This window comes from Rutilus rutilus (assembly GCF_951802725.1).
Source record: "Rutilus rutilus genome assembly, chromosome: 22".
In the NCBI taxonomy this organism is placed as follows: domain Eukaryota; kingdom Metazoa; phylum Chordata; class Actinopteri; order Cypriniformes; family Leuciscidae; genus Rutilus; species Rutilus rutilus.
This window is the reverse complement of record NC_140227.1, coordinates 1,064,394-1,090,511: the sequence shown is the minus strand read 5'-3', so window position 1 is coordinate 1,090,511 and position 26,118 is coordinate 1,064,394. Positions and strand designations below refer to the sequence as shown.

At 40.1% G+C, this 26,118-nt stretch overlaps 1 protein-coding gene across 1 annotated transcript in view; it reads left to right on the top strand.

Annotated features, from left to right (window-relative positions):
• syn2b (synapsin IIb) overlaps positions 1 to 26,118 on the top strand; it is a 100,948-nt gene continuing 74,830 nt past the window's right edge. Inside the window, 3 exon segments of the mRNA XM_084394798.1 lie at positions 1 to 278; positions 280 to 332; positions 335 to 479. Coding sequence (XP_084250924.1) covers positions 127 to 278; positions 280 to 332; positions 335 to 479 — 350 coding nt within the window. The 5' untranslated portion in view covers positions 1 to 126.

The window sequence follows — 26,118 nt, the reverse complement described above, 5'->3', positions numbered from 1 at the left end:
GGAGAGCGAGAGACACAGGCAAAGTGTGAGCATCTCTTCCTGGCATTCGAGCTGTCAGTGTAGGAAGAGCAACATCAACACACACACACACACACATCTGATCTGAGCGTTTAACCACCACCAGCCATGAACTTCCTCCGCCGTCGTCTCTCCGACAGCAGCTTCATCGCGAACCTTCCCAACGGATACATGTCGGATCTCCAGCGTCCCGATCCTCCTCCTCCTCCTCCTCCCAGCGGCCCGACCCCGACTCCATCAGCCCAGTCCCCCCCAGCGCCCCCAGCGGCCCAGTCCAGCGGCTCCACCGGCACCAGCGGCTCCACCGGCTCCACCGGCTCCACCGGCTCCGGGTTCTTCAGCTCCATCACCAACGCCGTCAAGCAGACCGCGGCGTCAGCGGGACTCGTGGAGCAGAGCCCGTCAGCGGCGGCGCGCAGGTTCCGGATCCTCCTGGTCATCGACGAGCCGCAGCACGACTGGTGAGTTGAACCACACTTGTTGATCCGTGCATGAATCCGTGCGCACGTCACTCACCCATGCTTGTTTCAGAGGCACGTTTCGATCTCAGTGTCGGGTTTCCTTCACCAAACGGGCCTGATTCCAGTCAGAACTTCTTTATTTATACGCTTCTTAAGCAAACAAGCTTGATTTACAGCATCTCTCTACATCACGATCTCCTTTTATCGAGATCATCCTGGGTTGTGTTTGAGATGCATCTCTGATGGGTTCGGCTGCTGCAACTGGATGTGTGGATGATCATGTTTTTGCAGTCCTAATTGCTGGTTATGAAATCCCCAGCTGTACAGTCACGGTTACTATAGCCTGCACTCCAGTGCTGCGATTGATTGGCTGTGCAACACTGCATGCATGAATCAGAGCTCACGTTACTCGTCCATGCTTGTTTTAGAGCACGTTTTAATCTCAGTTTAGGGTTTTCTTCACAAAAGATTCCAGTCGGAAGTCGATTGGCACCTTGAACGCCCGATACGCCTCTTAAGCAAACAGGCTTGATTTACAGCACCGTCGGTCACGATGCAGATTGAGCACTAGAGCTTCTCTCTACATCACAATCTCAAGCTTTTATTGAGATTCTCCTGCATCAATGGCGCTATTTTCTTCTAGACACAAACTTTGTTGCATTATTTTCCTCTGTAAAGCTGCGTTGATGCCATCTGTGCTGTAAAAAGCGCTACTTAAATAACGGAGACTTGACTTGACACTGATGATGAAGGGTTAGGCTGCTGGAAGTGTTTCCATCTTTTGCAATCTTTAGCTCCTCTGTGTCGTTATCATTATAGCTGTGGTGTGGAATCTGCTATTCTCTTCCAGTCTCGGCTATACCGTAGCCTCCACTCCAGTGCTGCGATCGATCGGCTTGGAAAGTCCCCGTCCAGCTGCACCTGATGAATGTTCGGGGTGCATTACATTAATGAGCTTAGCGCTTCAAGCGTGCCACAGAAGACATTTATCCACAGGATTTGCATAGTAAAAAAACCCAGAGTAGAGGAATCCCAACTTACTTCCCCTCATTACAGACATGAATATTTCAGTGGCGTTTCTCCAGGAGAGTCAGCATGCGTTCTCTCTAAGAAAGGAAAGCCAACTGTGTGTTATGTGGATGCTATTGATTTTCCCAGCGCTGGGCGAGCCCGTGAGGCTCAATACGACTGACTTAGGAAGCCTTTTACTGTAATATAAGCGAGCCTAATTAGAGCCTTGCAAATGTTTTGCATTCAGTTTGCGTTTCAAAGATGTCATGCTAACTCAAGTTTTTAGATTGTTCACTCTCAGAAAACAATGGTACAAAAGCTGTCACTGGGACGGCACCCTTTAAGAAGGTACTAATTTGGTACACTCTCAGAAAATAAAGTACATAATTGTACCTTTAGGGGTACAATGGCTTGTCGCTGGGTCTGTACCCTCAAGGGTACAATATTGTACCTTAACCTTTAAAAGAAACGGTACATATATGTACCTTGAGGTCCAATAATAAGCCCTATGGGGTACGTCAGTGTAGATTGTACCTTGGGGGACAGAAATGGACTCCTACTGTACCCCTATTTCTGACAGTGTACCAATATGTGCCTTTGAGGTACTAATATGCACTCTTTAGGTACAAACGTGTGCCTTTTGAAAAGCTTTTGTACCTTTTTTTCTGAGCTTGCGTATTCAGTGCGAGCAGAAAACAGCAGGAGTGATGAGCAGAGAATGAGGACACAGACATCATGTTCACCTCATATTAACATCTCATCCCTGTGCATTTCACATAATCGCCCGCATTTACGTCCCAGCATTAAGTGAGAAAGCTTCATTATTAAGGGTGATCTGGAAAGCGTCTTGTGCGGCGCTGAAGAGTGAGGATGACACAAACATGAAGCTTACATAACCGTCGGCTTCCATCTTCGGTGTGTGTGTGATCTGCCACGTCCAGTCCTCTGAGGGAGACTCGCTTTATTTCCCTCGGGACTGTGTGCTTTTCTCTCGCTGGAGGATTCTGTGGCACTTGTGCTATTGATTTTGCTCAAGAATTGTGAGAAATCTGTGGTTTTGTAAATGTTAGTTTACTGAATCCCGGTGGATGTGGGAATACGGAGCTGTTCTGCCCTTGAGTCTCCTCTGTGTGGACCGGGAGAGAGTGTGTGAGGGCGGTCATGTGTTGAAGGAAAGAGAAGAGACATGGTGAATCAGCACAGCGAGCCCGAGGCTTGCGTCTGAGCGCTGTGTGTGGTGTGTGTGAGTGTGTGTGGTGTGTGTGTGTGAGGATGATGTTGTTGCTGGGAAAGCAAAATGTCGACATGCGGGACAGATATTTCCTGCAATTATGTTTGTGTGTATACATGTGTGTGTTAACTGCCTCCCCACCAGCGTTTCATTGTTGAGTTGCCAGCCACTGATTATATTCACACACATGTCATGGCCCCATGATATTTTGTTGTATGAATATGTAAACAGTCAATATATCAACAAAAAGAAAAAAGGAAAGAGACGAGCCTCTGGTTGTATTCTAGCTTTATTCATTCTCTTTGATCAGCACTTGAATGTGAGTGTGTTTCACCAAAGAACAACAGAAAACTCTTCGTCTGGATGAGATTCAGAACGATGATCAAAACATAGATCAAGTCCATCAACACCTCAAAGCTTCACAGTCGTTTCCTCTTCATGCGTTCAACGTTTCATTCAGTAACATTTAGCAGTTTTGATTTACAGTATATGCTGTTTAATGTTTAATGATCACGTTATGTGTTTTCTGGTTTACGCATAGGGAAAACTGCTGGAAAACTGGGAAAAATCTATATTTTTTACAACACTACATTGCACTTAGTTTATTATTTCAGATGCGTTTTTAAAAGACTACAGCCGTAAAACACTGAAAATACAGAATGCCGTACGGAATACGAAATTCTCATCAATAGCGGGGAAAGAGTTAATACGCACATATTATTATTTTGTTGATTTTACTCACTTTAGCTGTTTGAGCACGTAAACAACATCTGCACAGTTACAAAGCTCAAAGTGAGTGAATTCCACAAAGTGAGCCACTTCACGTCGAACCCTATTATCAGACTTGGTACACACTGGTATGGCAGTCATGGATTTAATATTTGTAATGGTAAAGAGGCATTAAAGTTCTGTCACACGCTTTAATCGGTGGACCAATCACAGCAGGCTATAGGCCATGCAGCTGACCAATCACAGCAGACTGTTCTTTTCGGAGAGGCGGGGCTTTAAAGAGACAGGTCCTAAAACACAGAGGATTACAGCATGAGAAAAAACAATTGTGTTTCAAACTTTAAAGGTGATGTATTATGCCCCTTTTCACAAGATGCAATATGGTGTCTCCAGAATGTCTGTGAAATTTCAGCTCAAAATATCAGATCTTTTATTATAGCTTATCAAATTTGCCCCTTTTTGGGTGTGAGCAAAAACGTGCCGTGTTTGTGTGTGTCCCTTTAAATGCAAATGAGCTTTAGCTCCGCCTCCGTCCAGAAGAGGGCGGAGCCTTTACTCGAGTTCCGGCAATAACAAAACAGGCCAATCTCACTCATCCAGAATCCCAGAATAACCAGTAGCGGATGAGGTTGTAACTTTTCTGAATGTTAGTGGAGACATTTCTGTAGCCTAGCTGTTGTAGAGTTACACTGATCATCTCATCATCAGGTTTAACGTTTACACAAGTTGACTTTTCACGTTTTCTGGGCTGGTAGAAGCACCGGGGACCCAATTATAGCACTTAAACACGGAAAAAGTCTGTTGGTAAAATATTATGACCTTTAAGGCACTTGTTTTCATGTATATTTCAGCTCTACGTCGATGGGATGAGCCGTGTTTGAAGCAGTTTATAATAATGTGCCATGATGCTTAAATATCACACTCAGTTGTTCTGCATACGGATGTGCTGTGATCACCTGAGGATCGTGTCTGTCGGACAGATGTGAGTCACTGCACCTGATCGCTCAGACAGACACTGATGTGTGTGTGTAAAGGGCTCGTGGCGTCCAGTCTCTGCTCAGGTGTGCTTGAGTCCGAGTGTCTCTGAACACGTGGACTATTAGCCCTCGTGTAATTTAATCATGTCTTCTGGCCTTATCTAACAGCATCTAACTCAATCAGCCCAGCTCTGCTGAACATCCGCACAAACACAGAGCTCATTTCATGCCTAGAAAAGCTAGTTCTTTAGCTCACGGGTATGGGTTAGCAGCTAATGCTAAAAGTATATTGCTGTTAGGAGTGACATGGGTTATCAAACTGATTCTGTGGTACTTTGAGCAGTGAAAATATTAATTATCAAATAACAGTGAAAGCAGTTACACTTATTCTGGCAACACTTTCATCTGTAAACATTACATTTAATCTTAGTTTCAACATTTACTGAAACACAAAACTTGTATCTGTTAATATATGAGAGTTCAACTAAGTGACACATTAAAGATATTTATATTTTGGGAACACTTTATAATAACTGCACGCTAATCATTAGTTAAGCAAGTTAATTCATACAAATACAATTATTAAACACATTATCCCGTTCAGACCTGAATTATGTTTTAGGTTTCGGAAAAATATAAAAGTACATTTTCCCAGCTCATGAGGCTTCTATAAATGAGACCAAATAAAAAAATTAAAAAAAATGTTTTGCTTTAATTGTAATTTTTTTTGTCCATTTCAATGGACGTTACATCAAAACAGGTGTACTTCACAAAAATGTACCAACATAAAATTAAATAATAAACATAAAAATTGTTAGTATATACTTAAAGCTTTTCCTCAAGGTCAAAAACTTTTCAACAGTATACCATTTCAACTTTAATTTTGAGGTTTTTGTTTTACAGATTGCACATTGTTTGTAATAAACTAAATATCTTAGAATCAATCAATATGGTCATGTTAGAGTCATTTTCTTTGCGAATCTTTCTTTTTTAGATCAAAAACTTGAACATTACAACATTTCAACTTTAATTGTAAGGTTTTTGCTTTATAGATCGCACATTTGTTTATTCATAACAAAATAAACCTAGGAATCAATCAACGAATTCACGTTAGAGTAATTTCCTGTGTGCATCCTTGAAACAATTTCTCTGTTAATGATTTTCTTGTATTTCTACAGTACATTACTGGCAGCACGGTTGCCATGCATGATGCATGTATTTCGATTTCCAGTAACTGTACTGTAATTCACTTTACAGTACACAAGATCAGTACTGTAAACTACCAAATAGTACTTTACTGTATTTGTACTGTATTTTGTAATTTGATCTGCTTTTGCTGTAATTAATTATACGGTGTTGTAATATCTATATTGAGAAATTACTGATAAATGTTATTATAATTTTCAAAATAATTACTAATAATGATAATATTATATCACAATAATATAATATGTAGTTATTAGGAAATATAGGCTATAGTAGGAAAAAATATGGAAATCAATGGCTATACTGTCAACTGTCTAGTTACCGACATTCTTCAAAATATCTTCTTTTGTGTTCAGCCGAATAAAGAAACTCATACAGATTTGGAACAACATGAGGATGAGTAAGTGATGACAAATATAATTTTTGGGTGTACTATACCCATAAAGGGATAGTTCACCCAAAAATTTTAATTGGCCCATGATTTACTCACCCTCAAGCCATCCTAGGTGTATATGACATCGTTCTTCTTTCAGACGAATACAATTGTAGTTATATTAAAAAATGTCCTGGCTTCCAAGCTTTATAATGGCAGGGAATGGTTGTTTCTGTTTTGAAAGTCCATAAAAGTGCATCCATCCATGATAAAAGTGCTCCATGGCTCTTGGGGGTTAATAAAGGCCTATTGAAGCGAAGCGATGCGTTCGTGTAAGAAAAAATAATTCATTTTCAAGTTACGCTTTCGATTTATGTCAAATCCTATGTTTCGTTTGGCCGGAAGCTAGTCATTTTACTTTATAAAGTTTTAAATACGGATATTTTTCTTACATCTCCATCTTCCTCATCATCACTCCACATAAAGTCAACATCTGAGATACTTCCATCAGCTATATGTTCAAGCACTTCAAGAACTATATATTCTGCATATGAAAAAGTAAAAAAAAAATGTATCGGTACTGTGATATAGATTTTTATATAAGAAATTTCAATCAGCATTACTGGACTTCAATTACTGGAATGTGATTTCAGTAACAGGCTTTTGAACCCACTGTCCATTCTAATGGACAGACACATTTGAAAAAATCCTGATTTAAAATGTGAAATTCTACAATCGATTTTTAACTTTAATTAATAAGTTCAATCTTTCTATTTTACATACAAACTATGAAATACTGACAAACATATCAAAAAAATGTAAATAAAACCACAGAAAATGTTGCTTGCTTCTGTGTTTGGAGTGAAGTGCTGACATGCTTCTCTTCAAAGTAGTGTTTTTTTCTATAATTACTACATGCAAAGCTTTACTACCATTTGATTGGATGACAAGCGTCCAATCTAATGGACTGCAGGCTTTAAACTAGGTGAAATGCTCCAGAAGTAAAAAAAAGGGGGGTTGACATGTGATGTCCATTGTAATGGACGCAGGGTCTGAATGGGTTAAAGATATGCTCATAAATCAAGAATAAAGCATTTATAGCCATATTTATAAACTGCTTATTAATGTCTATTAATGCTTTATAAATGATGAATGAACTGTTTAACTAATGATTAATAGCGTGCAGTTATTATAAAGTGATCACTATTATTGATTACTTCACTGGTCAATCTCACGGATCGATTCTGATACACAGTCTGGGAACATTTGGGACATTTGATGATGGATAATCAAGCTATTTTAATTTTAATAATGTCAAATTAGTTTTAATTTATTATACACATAACCCACTGCCTGTAATTACACTGAAAGTAATGAATTAATTTCATTAGAAAAGTCCTAAACTGGAGCTACACGAGCACCTGAAACTGCAGTAATACAGATTAATATTAAATATTAATAAGTGGCCAGTCCTCAGGGGAAACTTCTGCGCGTTTGCTAATAAAACAAAGATGTCGTCTATAATTTGTCCTGTGCTCGTTTGCTTTAATGAGCCTGTTGATGCTCATTGATGAAGCAGATTAATGACTGAAGGCTCAAGAGCTTTTAATGAGCTTTTACTGAACGTGTTCCTCACAGCTTTGACAGATGAAAAACTGCTGCAATTATCAGAAACTCTGGACTTTTTAATAGTCTTATAGTGTTTCAGTTCTCAGCATTACCTTGCACCAAAATGACTTCGCATCATTTAATAAAAAAAAAACTTTTTTTTTCTCTGTTTAACAAAAAAATATTAATATTAAAAATTGTAATGATTCCTGTTTGGGAGGATATGAACTGATTACAGTAAATGAAACGACTTATTGTGATGAAACTTAATAGATATAGTAATATTACACTGTCATTGAGCATTCAAGGTTTTTTATCTTTTAGTATGAATATGTTAGCCTTAAGGTTATGAATAAGCTGGTCTGTTCCAAAACAGCAACAAAATTCACATTTAGGAGATATAAATTAAAAAAATATATATAAAACGACTTATTGTGATGAAATAATGAGATATAAGCATTCAAAACTCACAGTCTCTCACTTCCGCAAAAATGGATCAGGGATTTTTATGACATCACCGCAGACTTCAGCTTCTCATCACGTCTTCTGTCCAATCAAATGCTCTCTAGAATCTGAAGCTCCGCCCCCTGTGCTATAAACACCACCTGACCAAAGCGGCCGTCGACACACAGAGCATTATGTGTTAAAGTCAAGATGTGTGTTCGGTTGCTTAAGAATGAAATGGCTAGAGTTTATTCACATCACTTCTATTGAATCCAGCGTATCATCAGCGCTCGGATTCGCTTCCATGGAGCTGTCAGTCTGTGACGGAAACTAAACGCTATTGGCTGTTTGAAAAGGGGGAGGAGCCATTCAATATGTCCCGCCTTATCTTCCTGTTTCAGTGGAAATTAAAGCTGTGCGTTCCAAGGCACTTCAGTGGGCCTTTAACTTGAGCATTCAATTGGAATATTGCAGTGTTTCCATCCCATATTTTCAAGAGGACAAATTGGGAAATTAGTGCAAAAGTTTCTGCAATCAGACTCGTGTCCCTCCATCATAAACGAGTGTGTGTCAGAGCGTCAGGCGAAACACAGTAAACGCTGTCATGTTCTCTGGCGTTTGGATGCTGGTGTTCGGGAACACACTCGTGTGTGTGAGACGCTTCTGAAGTGAGTTAAACCAGATCATTCTGATCACACACTCTTTCAGAAACACCAAACCAGCATTAGAGATGCTGCGACGCCATTGGTCCACTGGTTACTCCAGTTATCCAATCACAGCTGACGCTGAGGCAAAGTCACCTGAGCTTTTTGTTTTATTCAGTAAATGTGTTTCCATCATAGTTTATATGCACGTCTTATAAGAATGATCCGCCTCAACTGATCGCATATGTTTTTTATCCACATTTTTTGACTGTCTGTGCATCTTGTCTCTGCTGTTCTAATCTGCTGAAACGCTGTATGTGCTTTTGTCTATATTTCGTATTCTAATGGTTGAGTTTCTGGAGTAAAAAATAACATTACAAGAATACTTTCGGATGCTTTCACAGTAACACATATGGGATTATTCATTGTGTATGTGCGACTCTATACGCACTAGCAGGCTAGTGTATGAATGTACAGTATGTTGTGTGTGTGCAAACTGTGTTTTATATGCATGTGCATGTACTGTAACTGATTTTGCAAAGTTTATTTTACTATTTCAGTCTTTCTACTTACAAAAGTTCATGCTTCCTCTTTTTTGTAATTATTAATGATTGTTTTACTAGCAGTTTCTGAGTGAGAACTGGAGAGAATCCGGCTAGCAAGTGTTTTCAGCTCTAGATGAATGAGCTGAAGCTGAACTGATGATCACAGACTGAATCGCTGGGTTTGTTCTTTGTTCTTTATGACTGAATCTGGCAATATCTCACTGTATCGACACATGAATCGGACCAATATAAGCGAATATTTTTACATTCCAGCAAAGAGAAACATCCTTTTGTCAAGCGTCCATTTTAAATTCCCACATATATTATTTTTGTCTCAGATATTAGCACAAAAATCTGATGTTCTTCCTCAGTGTTTCTGTCTTGTTTTCCAGCACAAAATACATTTACTGGAGAAGCAAGAAAGTCTTGCTTTCTGATTTTTTTTTTAATCAAAATAAAGTGAGTTCATGATTAAAGCAAGAACAAATAGGGTATTCAAAGGGAAAACACGATCATTTTTCTGACCTCGCTGACAGATATTTCTTCCTGTTTTAAGCACAAACTCACTTCATTTAAAAAATTTTAAATTGTAAGATTTATAAGATTTAAATTGTAAATTTAAAAAAGTAAGACTTAATATTGTCAGTCATTTTGCTTTTCCTGTAAATGTATCTTGATTTAAGAATGTTTTATATTTGTACAGAAGAAGAAAATCCTTTTTTTGCAGTGTGTCAGAAATCATGCATTCAGTAAATGTCTACATTTGAGTTCAAATATGTCAAACTTTAAACCTTTCTTTATTTGAACAGTAGATGATGTTGTCATCTATAGCCTCATGTCTCTCGCATGATCCAAACAATAAGAAATACAAAACCAGACTTCTACGTAAGAATGTTTGACGTCTTCATTCATTCATAAATCATGTATAATAAACACTGCAATATTCCATAAAAAAAAAAAAAAAAATTGTCCATTTTGATTATACGCTGAATTTTAAAAACATTCTTGTTTCTCATAAACAGTTTGTCCAATGTTTCTTTGCTCTGAGGCAAATCCAGCTTGACGAGCGCTAAACTAAACGTCTGTCTAATATGAAATCTAATATACTCTGGTATACTGTATTCCAGCTGATTAATAATCTTCATGTCTGCCCTGTGTGTGTTCTCATGTATCACGCTGTGTGTTGTGCTCTCGCCCTCGAGCCATCGGACCAAATAATACCCATAATGCTTCAGTTAGCTTGCATGGTCAGTCATTCGTCGGATGTGGAAGGAACTCACAGGAACGCACTTTATAGTACACAAACAACCTGAAGTCTTTCCGGTCCGGACACACACACACACACACACACCCCGGTGTGTTTGTCAGCAGAAATGCTGCGTGGATCTGTGCGCTTTCATGTGGCTAAAAATAAAACACCAGCTCAGTGTGGAAAGAGGATTGTGCTTTATTCTTTACAACCATACAATCCATTATGAATCAAGAATCAAGTTATTCAATTCATCTCATTTTAGCAGTTCCGTATATCTCACAGCATGTCAATCATTTTGCCATTGAGAGGTGAAGAAATCCTATATTTGCATTACCGTGAATAGATGTGTGTGTGTGTGTGTGTGTGTGTGTGTGTTGCTGTATTGACTGAGACATGAAGCACTGAACGATAAAAACATGATTGTGTGTTTGAGCATTTTGCTGAAAAATAATGAAATAAATAAGTAATGCTTAAATGATCATTAGAAACAACAGAATTTGCTTTAGAAAAAAACGTGTTTGATTCACAATAATGTAATATATATTTAGTAACTCAGTAGCAGCTCCGTCACTCCACAACATCATGCATTATCAAACGTATGATTTCTTCTTATCTGGTGAAATAAATGGGCAGAAAAAGAAGAACGTCCTGAGAAAGAAGAGGTCGGAAAACAAGCACCTTCAGAATCTGGACAAATATCTGTCATTACCGTCAGGACACGTGCTGTCTAATGCTGGACGTTTGATTTTCATTCCTTCTTCTCAGAAGCTGCCAGAAATGACATGGTTATCAAATAATCCTGAAATATAAATGTGTGTTTGATGAATGTTCAGAGAATGAGGAACTGCACGACGGCTCTTCGTAAAGTCTCTGGAGATGAGTCGAAGTCAAAAATGTGCCATAATTATCCTATACTATAAAAAAAATACAGATTCCTAAAGCCATGAAGAACCATTTCTGGTTCCTAAAGAACCTTTGATCGGTTCTTAAAAGAACCATTTTTCTTAGTGATGATAAGAGCATTTTCAAGATCTAAAGATCCTTTTCCACTATAAAGATCCTTTTGTGGAATGAAACGGCTCCAGGGATGTTAAAGTTTCTTCATGGAATCATAAATGCAAAAAAAAAAAAAAAAAAAAAAACATTTTTAAGGGTGTATGTGTGCAATGGAAAAAGTAACTATTTCCTTAAAAAAAAAAAAAAGTACAGTACTGCCGCTTGTTCAAATGTTAAGTTATAAAACCCATAGAAAACACTGTAGCATGATAAGGATTATGGTTTATTAATTATGTCATATTAAAGTGCCCTATTATGCTATTTTTAATTTTCCTAATGTTGTTTTGGCGTCTCCTTCAACAGGTTCACATTCATCCAAGATCAAAAACACTGTAATGTCCTCATAATCTCCACTGCAGCGTCAGCTCTTTCCTCTCAGTGTCTGAAACGCTTCCATCAAAGATTCAGTCTCTCTAAGCTCCGCCTCTCTGAGAGCTGCTCTGCTCTGATTGGTCAGAAAGCAAACGCTCATTATCATATCTGAATCTCAGCTCTTGATCTCAGTGATACGAACAGTAACGATGGCGTGGGTTTTACCGTATCAATCTCAGAAAACAGCGTCTTCTCGACACGAACAACACGAACCAAACTCTTCCAGTCTCAGATATACTACAGTGTTTGAGGGCGGAGCTAAGAGACGCTGCTCAGCCAATCAAGACCACAGGCTGGCATTATGCAAATTAGTTACAAACCTGAGACCGACGTTTCAGTTCAGAATCACTTTCTTTTGGGAGACGAAAATATGATATTACTTTTTGCATGAGAAATTACAGAGACTTTAATTTTTTTGTGAGAATGTGTTTCAAAATTCAATGAATTTCAAAGCTTTTTCTCTGTTTTATCACCTGGTACAGCCTCATTTGTCCCGGACTCATGGGACTCGTGATCCGGCAGAGATCCGGCTCTCCGGAACGGGAATGAGTGACAGTAACCTTTCTCAACATGTGGTGTAAGTCATGTAAAGAGCATCAGCGTCAGATTTCACCAGCGTTACTCTGATTACAAACACTCTCAGATAGAGGAGTGAAAAAACACATTATTATAAAAGATCTGAATGCGTATGTTTACTATGGAGAGAGAGAGAGAGAGAGAGAGAGAGAATAAATGAAGGCATTGGCATTTCAAAACAAGCTATTAGTAAAGCGATCTCACACATCATTGAAGCGGCGCTCGGGGAAATCCTGCCGGTCTCACTCTTCATGCAAGTCAACTGGAAAGAAATTGAAGAAAAGTATTGATCCTCGCAAAATAAAATAATAAAAAAGATAAGTCTCTGTGACAAAATTCAATATTTCAATGTGACGGGTCTAATAAACCGTTCACAAAAGACCATCAGTGAGAAATATCTGCTGATTGTCACAGGTTGTGCTCATATTTCTCAGGTTTTTATAAAACTATAAAGCTACTTTCCCACTACTCAACTTCTCATCCAAGAACAAGGTTCAACTCTTGTCTTAAAGAATGTCAGTGTGTTTTTGCTGTATTCACAAGTTACCCAACAGACTTTATAATGTTAGAATTTGAGGAGGCACAGAAATTATACATTTAAGTTTTGAACTTGATGTTTGAAACCAACTCTACTGTAATCATGTAAGTGGCCTTAACTTATCAAGCACACCGCCGTTCAAACGTTTGGCATCATTATGATTTTGTTTTTAAGAAATCGGTAATTTGACCAGCAAAGATGCATTAAATTGATCCAAAATGACAGTAAAGAAACTAAAAGATTTTCATTTCAAATAAATCCTGTTCTGCTGAACTTTCTATTCATATTCCATAAAAAATATGAACTGTTTTCAAAACTGATAATAATCATAAATGTTTCTTGAGCATCAAATCCTCATATTAGAGTGATTTGTGAAGGATCATGTGACACTGAAGACTGGAGTAATGATGCTGAACATTCAGCTTTGATCACAGGAATAAATTACACTTTACTATATATTCACATAGAAAACAGCTGATTTACAATGGAATAATATTCCACTGCTCCGACTTCTCTCCTCTGATTTCATAAATCTCACTTTCTGTCTTTGAGTCCTCAGGATCCAGTATATGAAATAAACCAAACAGAACCAGCAGTATCTCCTCATAAACCACACAGAACCGGCAGTATCTCCTCATAAACCACACAGAACCGGCATTATCTCCTCATAAACCACACAGAACCGGCATTATCTCCTCATAAACCACACAGAACCGGCATTATCTCCTCATAAACCACACAGAACCGGCAGTATCTCCTCATAAACCACACAGAACCGGCATAAACCACACAGAACCGGCAGTATCTCCTCATAAACCACACAGAACCGGCATAAACCACACAGAACCGGCAGTCTCTACTCATAAACCACACAGAACCGGCATTATCTCCTCATAAACCACACAGAACCGGCAGTATCTCCTCATAAACCACACAGAACCGGCATAAACCACACAGAACCGGCAGTATCTCCTCATAAACCACACAGAACCGGCATAAACCACACAGAACCGGCAGTATCTCCTCATAAACCACACAGAACCGGCAGTATCTCCTCATAAACCACACAGAACCGGCATAAACCACACAGAACCGGCAGTATCTCCTCATAAACCACACAGAACCGGCAGTATCTCCTCATAAACCACACAGAACCGGCAGTATCTCCTCATAAACCACACAGAACCGGCTGTATCTCCTCATAAACCAAACAGAACCGGCAGTATCTCCTCATAAACCACACAGAACCGGCAGTATCTTCTCATACACCATGTTATAGTGCCTCAGTCGGTTACATTGTTATGCCTGTAGGTCTTTAGAGTCTTCGTGAGTGAGTCGGTGAATGAGTCGTTGAATGATTCACTCAACCAATCTGGTCAAAAATACTGCAGGCTGAAACACTTATACTGTGTGGTTCTTCAAGACTAGATGCATGAGACTCTCCAACAACAGTTACGTGAACACAGCTAGGAATGAATGAATGAATGAATGAATGAATGAATTTTATTATTGTGTCATGTCCAAATAGGAACCATCCCTTTCGGGATTATAAGACACCACAAACCACTTCAAATTATAACATTCACTTCCTGTAGATGGTAACATACTTCACAGTAGGTTAACACATGCATAAATAAATAAAGAAGTACATAAAAGTAAAAAAATAAAAAAAAGAATTACAGATTTAGTGTTTCGCCTAAATGTACTTTTTGTTTTCTTTGCCCTCTTATTCTCTTGTTCTCTTATTTATCAGGAATAATGAAACATGCCGGCTATTTATACACAGACTAATGACTAACAAGGAACACCTGTGAACAATCAAATAATGAACCAATGAGAAAACAGGACACATAAGCAGGACAACCAATCAGAACATGATGCAAAGACATGCAGGAGAAGGACATGACAAGAGCACATGAGGGCAAGAGAAACAGATGACAGGAAACAGATGACAGGAAACACATGACAGGAAACAGATGACAGGAAACACATGACAGGAAACAGATGACAGGAAACACATGACAGGAAACAGGAACCAAACTACAGAATAAAAGACATGAAAGCATGAACACAAAACCAAACCACAACCAGTCGTGACACACGCTGCCTCCTTTTACTCCTAACCAAGCCGTTTGAAGTTCTAATGAGACATTTGTGAAGTAAGGCTTTTAGTAAGGCATCTTTTGATCTTTGAACTGAGTTCCACACACAAGAGTCTTTGGGACTTTTCCCTTAATCATTTGCTGGTTTAGCTGAAACTGCTTTGATTATATGTGGTTCCCTGCCAATATACAGCCATTCATATTTTATGTAAAGTTTGCTTTAAAAAAAAAAAGTAAATTTCTGTGTAGATACATACAGTATTGTACCTTAAGGATTTGACTGACAATAAATATTGAACATTTCCACCATTATGAACCATATTAGACGATAGGTTTACTGAACACACACTCTAGTAAATAACAACCTGTTATTATAGGCTTTGCATCTACATTCAAACAGTAAAACAATTACTGAAATATACACTTTACTATATACATATGCCACTGATAATGTCAAAACAGTTTGTTCAACTGTCTCTATGTTTTGCATCAATCGAAGCTAATAATTGTCTCTAACGGCTGGTGAAGTGCGGAGTCATTCTGCCGTACAGATGGAGGGATTTTGCTCTATATTAGACTGGAGTTATGAAAGGCAGCTAATAGCAGCTCATGCTGTCACGCTCGATAACGGCTCCGCAGGGCCAGTATTTAATAGATCGTGTCTTTGTATAATGTCCGTAACTCTTGCCCTCCAGAGGACTGCAAAGTCACTGGGAAGCTGCTTGCTTTCTGGTAATATTCCAGTCGATTCAAGGGCTTTTGCAACCCATTCTTTCCATCACAATGAAACGTGTTTCCTGCCAAAAATGCCTTAGAGTCAAACAAAAAACAATAGACACTGACCACTAAATACGACTCAGTATAAAGCAATTAATTGATCTTAATTGTGCATACATCAGTCTGAATTGTAAGGGTAACAGGTCAATTTAGCTAAAAAGGGAATTATTCATTAATCATAGGGAATTTTAAAGAATCATTTCTTTTCCGGCCGTGCAAATGACTCGTCCAGCGTTCACTTGAACAAACTATCAGCTCTGCAGCGGATACAAATATCCAGACTATAGTGAAAACACTTTTTATTAGCAAGGTAACTGAGATCAGCAGTTTAAGACAAGCCTTTATTGATTATTCTAACACATAAAACTAATATCTAACACAGTCACAGACACACGCACACACACATTCATATGAGTTCCAGAAAGAAAGAAAGTGAGAAAAGAATGAGTTTTAAGTGTGAGATGATGAAATCCAAAGTTTCTGGGTTACTAGGCGGGTGCTCCGGATGTTCTAGGGTGTTGCTATAGGGTGTTCTGCCTGGTTTCTAGGATGTTGCTATGGTGTTCTGCCTGGTTTCTAGGGTGTTGCTATAGGGTGTTCTGCCTGGTTTCTAGGATGTTGCTATGGTGTTCTGCCTGGTTTCCAGGGTGTTGCTATGGTGTTCTGACTGGTTTCCAGGGTGTTGCTATGGTGTTCTGACTGGTTTCCAGGATGTTGCTAGGGTGTTCTGCCTGGTTTCCAGTATGTTCTTAGGGCGTTCTGCCTGGTTTCTAGGATGTTGCTGGGATGTTGCTAAGGTGTTCTGCCTGGTTTCTAGGATGTTGCTTGGATGTTGCTAAGGTGTTCTGCCTGGTTTCTAGGATGTTGCTAGGGTGTTCTGCCTGGTTTCTAGGATGTTGCTAGGGTGTTCTGCCTGGTTTCTAGGATGTTACTAGTAGGGGTGGGAAAAAAAATCGATATTGCAATATATTGTTGTGCTCTCTGTCGCAATAAATAATCGATACACTAACGCCCAATATCGATATTTTATTACAACACATAATGATTAATTTACCCGTTGTCAGTGTCACTGTCACTACCCAATATCTACCATTCTGTTTGCGGGGGGCGCTGTTCGAGTAAATAGGGGTAAAGTGGCGCAAACAGCGGCCGGTGAAGAACACAAGTTAACTAACAACAACAGAGAATTGCAGAAAAAAAGAGAAGCGAGAAGAATGGCGGAAAACAATAAACAAGTAATAAAAACTCAGTGAGTGTTTTAGCGCAATTTTCTCACGTCATGGGATCACAACACTAAGAGATAGTAAATCTTTTCCTGGATTTTTTTTGTGCGTTCCCGAGATTAGACCTTCCTTAACATAATGCCAAAAACCCGAAGTCTCTAGGTGGTCTGGTTGAGGAGTAGATAGAAGTGCAAGATTGGTGCGCACAGACGCACAGAACAGAAATCATGAGTTAACAATCGCAATTTTGTCCGGTGGAAAATTGCGCTAAAAACTAATCAAAGACCCACCTGCTAGTTTCCACTCTAAAGGGTTTTACGAGACAGTCGACGGAAAGGCACTGGATAAAGACTATGCAATCTGCAAGAACTGCTTTGCAAAGATAAAATATAACAGCAACATACGAATCTGCAAATGCACCTCGTTCGCTACTGACGTTTCAGTATTATGGTTTACACATGTTAATGTTCATGTTGTTTTGTAATGTTCATGCACTTTTATGTCTAGATGTACAGTGTTTACATTTAAGACCAGGAGGCAGTGAGTTATTATGCAAATGCATATTTCTTTGCACAATGTTGGAAATGTTGGCATTAATAAATGCATAAAATTTCCTTATTCCTTCTTTTTCTTTTCAGTCACATATATCGTGATATATCGTTGATGAAATTTCTTCCAATATATTGAATATCGTAGATATCGCGAATCGTGATATTATCATATCGTGGACCACATATCGCCACAGAATTGAATCGTGAGGTACCTGTATCGTCCCACCCCTAGTTACTAGGGTGTTCTGCCTGGTTTCTAGGACGTTGCTAGGATGTTCTTCCTAGTTTTTAGGATGTTGCTATGGTGTTCTGCCTGGTTTCTATGATGTTGCTAGGGTGTTCTGGTTTGTTGTTAAGGTCTTGATGCATTATGGATTGATGGATAAAGGGATGGACTTGGATTTAATTTGATTATCCACTACAAAAAACTACATCAATCCCAAATCGTTAGCCTCATAGCATAATTGCCTAAGTCTTTTTTTTTTTTATATGACTTAGGCAATTATGCTATGAGGCTAACGAAATATTGGACTGAACCAAGCTTGAAAGCTCTAGAACTGAATCTTGAGACGGTTTAGTGTGAGAATAAAAAAAATAAAAAGCTTTGTCAAGTCAACATAATGACTGTTTTCAAATAGGTTTTCCAAACACTCCCATAGACTGCCAACTGGTCGGTCAAACTGGTACACTATTTGTGTGAAGTCTACTGATGAATGGCTTACTCACAGTTGTCTGCACACTGAACTTTTAGAATAGCAGAAAGTCTGGTCTCAGTTACATCATAAATCCTGAAAGAGATCCTGATCGATGCAGGCAGAAGCTCCAACAACTAAAAGTAGCCACATATCACTGCTGATCATTGAATCAGTGAATGTTTAACCATTCCAGGCAAACCAAATCAATGTTTATAGACTGCAACAAGCTGACTGTCATGTCAAAGAGTATTTTAGCATTAAAGCTGCCAGTCTGAGCCTCTCGAAACTCAGGATTGGTGGAGCGTTGATCTAATTCACATTTCTGTTACAGACATGGGATGGATATGCTTACGTATGCCACAATTGGATTGTCTGTAGGATTTCAATATGCTGTGATTTGATTAGAGTGTGCCTGAGCTTTCTTTCTGTCATGATAATTGTCCTCTTTTCTTAGACTTCGTAGCACAATTACATTTTACCTATAACAGCCTCTGAGGGCTCATGGCATTCATGCCAGAAATAAAAAAGACAGAACACTGTCTTCAAATAACACAGGCCTTGACTGGTTCAACTATAACTGAACTTTCCCCATGAAACATAAGCATATCACATTACAGAGTATTTCTAAGAGTCATCAGGGTTGGATTATGGACCAGTTATCTTGGTGTTTTGGGTCCATTTTATTTTACAGTACATGTACTTACAGTGTAGTTACCCAAGAAAGGATATAAGGTAACTGTATGGATTAAGGTTAGGATTAGGGATAGGTTCAAGGTTAGTACAGTTATAACCCAGTTATTGTAATTGCTATAATAACTACATAGTACGTACATGCGGAAAAGGGCTGTAAAATAAAGTGCTACTCCATCAGCTCACTGAATGATCAAGATCACCAAATGTTGTTGAACATGAGGGCAATAAGTGAAAAAAAGAAAGAAGTGAGCCCAGGGTCCTCATTTATAAAAGGCAGGTATGATCGGATTTGATTCTAAATAGCATGGATTTTACCCTGTGTCAAAATTAAGGAAGAAATTGGTATTGATAAAGGCAGAAACTGTGAAAATGTTCTTATGTGTGTGCCAAGAGCATGCAAACTTTTTGGCGCTCATTTGCCAGTAATTCATTAGATTCTACATCTTTTAATGAAAATGTAAAGATAAAGTCAGGGTTAGGTTCAGTGAAGGAGAGGCGAGGTAAGGATACAGAAAACAAATCAAACTCATTATAACAAGATGCCGGGGCACTGGAGAAGAGCGAACCAAACCATCAAAATACAACAACGGACAAATAAGTGCTATACACATGGAAAATGTGAAACAGGTGAGCCTAATTAATGAACGAATGAGTAACCGAGGTAATAAATGAACAGGGACAAAACAAGCAAGGAAACTTAGGGGCCGCAACACAAGTAAAAAATACTTTTTTATGTGTTTTGGCCGTTCATTTACACGACAACAGCATTTTGGGGGGCTGACAACACAAAACTTTTGAAAACGGGTTTCAAACTGCAAGTTTTTGAAACGATACCGTTATCATCTCTGTGTAAACTACAAAAACACAAATCTGTGAAAACGGTGTTGGTATTACGCGTTCAGTCTACAGGTGTGTAGTGTTTCTTTAGACTGTGACATCGCCATCTACTGGCCTGGCAGCAGAATACAACGTGTTAAGTCGTTTTTCACGGATCCATGTGAACGAGGATTGCTTTGAAAATGAAGGAAAAACTCTTCCGTTTTTAGTACATCGTTGTGTAAACATACCCTAAATTCAAAGAACCAACTAAACAGACCCAACGTGACAGATAAATATAAATTAATGTAATTATATGCACAAAAGAGCAACATTTTAACTGCTTATAATAATTTAAAATATTTTTAGCATGTTATTGAATATGGCAATGTTAATGTGTTTGGTATTAGAGGACTAGATCTGCTACGCTGCTGCTGCAGAGCAAGTATGGACTCGCTACTCCTCATAGATACAAAGACACACTTCTGTGAGCATGTAAGATCTGGGCAGGTGGAGCTGGGGAGGTGGAGGGTTCAGAGGACAGATCTGGGCAGGTGGAGCTGGGGAGGTGGAGGGTTCAGAGGACAGACCTGGGCAGGTGGAGCTGGGGAGGTGGAGGGTTCAGAGGACAGATCTGGGCAGGTGGAGCTGGGGAGGTGGAGGGTTCAGAGGACAGACCTGGGCAGGTGGAGCTGGGGAGGTGGAGGGTTCAGAGGACAGACCTGGGCAGGTGGAGCTGGGGAGGTGGAGGGTTCAGAGGACAGATCTGGGCAGGTGGAGCTGGGGAGGTGGAGGGTTCAGAGGACAGATCTGGGCAGGTGGAGCTGGGGAGGTGGAGGGTTCAGAGGACAGACCTGGGCAGGTGGAGCTGGGGAGGTGGAGGGTTCAGAGGACAGACCTGGGCAGGTGGAGCTGGGGAGGTGGAGGGTTCAGAGGACAGATCTGGGCAGGTGGAGCTGGGGAGGTGGAGGGTTCAGAGGACAGATCTGGGCAGGTGGAGCTGGGGAGGTGGAGGGTTCAGAGGACAGATCTGGGCAGGTGGAGCTGGGGAGGTGGAGGGTTCAGAGGACAGATCTGGGCAGGTGGAGCTGGGGAGGTGGAGGGTTCAGAGGACAGACCTGGGCATGTGGAGCTGGGGAGGTTGAGGGTTCAGAGGACAGACCTGGGCAGGTGGAGCTGGGGAGGTGGAGGGTTCAGAGGACAGATCTGGGCAGGTGGAGCTGGGGAGGTGGAGGGTTCAGAGGACAGATCTGGGCATGTGGAGCTGGGGAGGTGGAGGGTTCAGAGGACAGATCTGGGCAGGTGGAGCTGGGGAGGTGGAGGGTTCAGAGGACAGATCTGGGCAGGTGGAGCTGGGGAGGTGGAGGGTTCAGAGGACAGATCTGGGCATGTGGAGCTGGGGAGGTGGAGGGTTCAGAGGACAGACCTGGGCAGGTGGAGCTGGGGAGGTGGAGGGTTCAGAGGACAGATCTGGGCAGGTGGAGCTGGGGAGGTGGAGGGTTCAGAGGACAGATCTGGGCATGTGGAGCTGGGGAGGTGGAGGGTTCAGAGGACAGACCTGGGCATGTGGAGCTGGGGAGGTGGAGGGTTCAGAGGACAGACCTGGGCATGTGGAGCTGGGGAGGTGGAGGGTTCAGAGGACAGACCTGGGCATGTGGAGCTGGGGAGGTGGAGGGTTCAGAGGACAGATCTGGGCAGGTGGAGCTGGGGAGGTTGAGGGTTCAGAGGACAGACCTGGGCATGTGGAGCTGGGGAGGTGGAGGGTTCAGAGGACAGATCTGGGCAGGTGGAGCTGGGGAGGTGGAGGGTTCAGAGGACAGACCTGGGCATGTGGAGCTGGGGAGGTGGAGGGTTCAGAGGACAGACCTGGGCATGTGGAGCTGGGGAGGTGGAGGGTTCAGAGGACAGACCTGGGCATGTGGAGCTGGGGAGGTGGAGGGTTCAGAGGACAGATCTGGGCAGGTGGAGCTGGGGAGGTGGAGGGTTCAGAGGACAGACCTGGGCATGTGGAGCTGGGGAGGTGGAGGGTTCAGAGGACAGATCTGGGCAGGTGGAGCTGGGGAGGTTGAGGGTTCAGAGGACAGATCTGGGCAGGTTTAAAGGAACTCTGATAGTCCTGTAGGACCAGCTTACATTAAACACTGAACCAGTTTAAATTTCGAGCAAGCAATCTCATTGGCTGCAGGATCAGCAGAGGCCAATCAGCTTGTGCCATGCGGTAATAATGTGATTGCTTGGTAGTGCATGCATAGAAATTATAGAGTAAAACATTTATGGCTGCATTAATGTCCATTAAGCATCAGTTCCACTGCCAGCAGTTTTCCATCGTGATGCCTCTCTCGTGAGCAAACCACGCTGTGAGCTTTTCTCTGGTCTGTGAAACAATGATTTAAGAGGCGTTTAAACTGACAGTCATTTCATTACTGGAGGTTAACAAGTCACTGTTCTGCTGATCGAAGCCGTTTTTATCTGTCCGTGTTGCTGTAGTTCTCAAGACTCATTTATTTACAACTAACTGTATACTTAAATTTTCTGATCCATGCATGCCTTACTTTTGTTTTCCTTTGTACGTAATATGAGCACTGCCTGAATGTTGTTATCCTGATTTTATATTTGTAACTGTTAATATTATGTAAAGTGTCATTGAGTTCTTGAAAGACGGCGCTATGTAAATAAAACGTATTATTATTATTTTTATTATTAAAAGACTGCAGGTTTGAATCTCACTGAATGTTCTTGGTACATCTAGAAGCAATGTGTTTCACGACTGCTGGTGGCTGTTTTTCAGCTAGATATCTGGAACAGATTCTCAAAATATGAACAAATGATATGCAGTCCTATTGCTCCATTTTATCTTGTACATATTGCCTGAAGCAAACAAGCAGAGATAGGATCACAGTCTGCAAAAATAGCAGCCTTGTTTTTTCAATAGACTTGAACAAAAACATCCGTTTCTGAGAGGAATTACATTACAAACTTTGATTTGAAGTGTTCAAAAAGGTATACAAAAAAAAAAAACGACTTTAGACTGTGGCAACACTAATCAAACATACATGAACATGAATTGATAAAAAGTGCCCAAAAAAATCTGATTTACACAAATATATAAATTTGCGGTTCTTCATAGGAATGGCTGAGCTCTCCCATTCCCTCATTGGCCGATCTCTCTTCAGGATTATAGTGTGTAATACTATTGAACACAACTGTTGCTCTACATCAGGAAATAAACCCTGAAGGCATTCACTGATGGTTTATGGCAGAAAGCGCAGTTTGAATGGTCTCTGTGATTTATAGATGTGTTTGATTTCAGAGGATAATGTGGCAGCAAATGTTAAGAGCACCATATGAAGTCACTGCATGATGACCTGAGCTCACAGTAAGGCGCACATATGACCTCCACATTCAATGGGTGGCCATCACATAGAGCAGCCATTGAGGAATCGCCATGGAGACCGTAGCCACGGGAACCGAGAGACGAGAGAAACCTGCCATCAGGACCGTCTGACTGTAGTCATGACTGAAATCCCACAGCTCTCAGATCAGATGCTCATGGGTGTGATTAGGATTCTGAAGCTCTGCAGAAATGCGTTTACATGAGCAGCTGAAGGAAGATAAATCATCTAATATCTTCCAGGGGTTTCTCTGAGGAGGAACAAAAACAAAACAAAACATATCAAACTAAAACATGAGACTGAATAATGTATAAACCACTCGTTTTTCTCAAATAACACTGTCTAACAGCGGCACCGGCGGGTCAGAGGTTACCGGGCATTTGCTGTGATTGGCCGGATTAAATATGCACATATATTATTGGCTGCTTGTTGCTTTAATTGTGTAAATGTCAAACGGAACATGCATTTACACTGAAGCACCCCATGCTACTGTATTATACCATCAAATGAACATAGATGAATGAGAAATAACGTGCCTAACATGCAGATTTAGAGCTATGAAGTTTTCCTAAAGCTCCTGTAGCCAGGCTTGTGTTGAGGCTGGAGATCCCATTGATTTAATGTTCCAGAACAGACGTCACTTATCAGTCACACAAATGCACAACGGCAGTGTGTGAGAAACATGCTTATGAACATCAAACTGACTTGAATTAACCATCATGTGTCTAACTCTGAGATACAGCACATTTCAAGCCCAGTCAGTCAGTGTGTGTCCTGCCCATCTGAGAGAGAGCTCGTCCGGTCATCTTCAGGAGGAAATCAGTGCTTCAGATAACCACACACACACACATACACACACACACATACACATACACATACACATACACATACACATACACATACACATACACATACACATACACATACACATACACATACACATACACATACACACACACATACACACACACGCACACACGCACACACTCACACACACACACACATACACACACACACACACACACACATACACACACACACTAACCCGACACTATTGTAGAGATGCTGCCGAGAAGCGTGGTAGAGACACAGATGATTACATGCTCTCTCTCTCTCTCTCTCTCTCTTTTACTATAGATCTAATATGACATCAGTGTGACATCAGTGATGGTTAGGCTTGGGTAAATAGCTATGGCTTGGACCGTTTCAGAGCATGATGCTGAATCTGTGTGTGAGAAAGCAGCTCTACGGACTGGAAACGGTTTAACATCACATCGGGATTTTACCATGAAATAAAGACAAGAGTCTATGAATTACATTATAATTTATGGTGAAGTCCCTGTGTGGCATCATATACGATTATATTTTAAGTAAATGTTTTTGTTTCTCCTTATTCTTGATAATGTCTATTTTCTGTTATTTATTTAGTGTTTACTGCGTTACTGTAGAGTCATGTGTGTTGCACTGATGGTGTTTTGACCGTCTATATGCGAGTGTGTTTATTAGCTTACGGTGATTCATCATATGGCTTTATACTGTACCTGTATCGTCATGGTGATTATCAGTTCATTTTAATATAAAAAGCAGATTTTGGCAGTTCGATTGGATAGGTATATTAACATCTACTTAAACACTATTGAATTATTGAAAATTAAGAGTTGAGATGTAATGCAATCCCACCTTGGGTTATGTAGGCTATTAATGTTCAATAATTCAATGGTTTGTTGTTTATTATTTATTACGTCACACGTTTCAAGTGCCAGATTGTTCATATATTGTGTTGTGAGAAGGAAAAATATTTCAAATGAAGCCAAAGCAACAAATCTTTGAGGAAGAAACGGACTGACAGCCGATCTGGATCCGCATGTGTGAGTGAAGTTACAATGAGCCCCTATTAGAACTATTCTACTCTACTCTACTCTACTCTACTCTACTCTACTCTACTCTACTCTACTCTATTCTATTCTATTCTATTCTACTCTACTCTACTCTACTCTATTCTATTCTATTCTATTCTATTCTATTCTACTCCAAATGTTTTTATTGGTTTTCAATGACAGAATAAAACATCATAAACAGTGTACAGTAAGATATTGTCCATTATTAACCCCTTACATGACCCCCCCCCCCCCATTCTATTCTATTCTATTCTATTCTATACTTTTATGAATTCTATTGAGAAACCAATAGAAAAAGGTGAATAAAGACTGAGAGTCAATGTTCAGAAAGTATTAATTATTTTTTTAATTTATGCTGTATAGCTGTATTTTGCGGTGTGTTTGTTTTCAAACTCAAAAAATTGTTTTAATTATTAAAAAATGCCATTATTTTATATGAAAAAGTTATTGTATTTTATTGACAAAATATTTAGTTGGTCTTGTATATTTTTTTATTAGATCAGATCACATTTTAATCTCTCATATGGTCATGTTACAATGTCCTACGGGGCATGTTGTCACATTTCACTTCCATTCTTTCGGGGTCAATCAAGACAAAAGTAAACACTGTATTAATGAAACTAAACCACATAACTGTACTAGACATGTGGGAAATTAATGTGGGGGAAATGAAATACTCTGAACCCTAAATAGGTTTACTCAAACTGAGAAAGTCAAGAAGCGTTAGGTTGTTCCCCGCTCTCCCCTACATTATTTCACTCACACACACACACACACACACACACACACACACACACACACACACACACACACACACACACACACCGTGTCTTTACTGTTCAATGTTTCACCTTTATAGCACTGTCCTAAACCCTTCATTATAGATTCTGCAGTGTTCGAGACAGAAGTGCTCGTTGTTCTCTTGTTCTG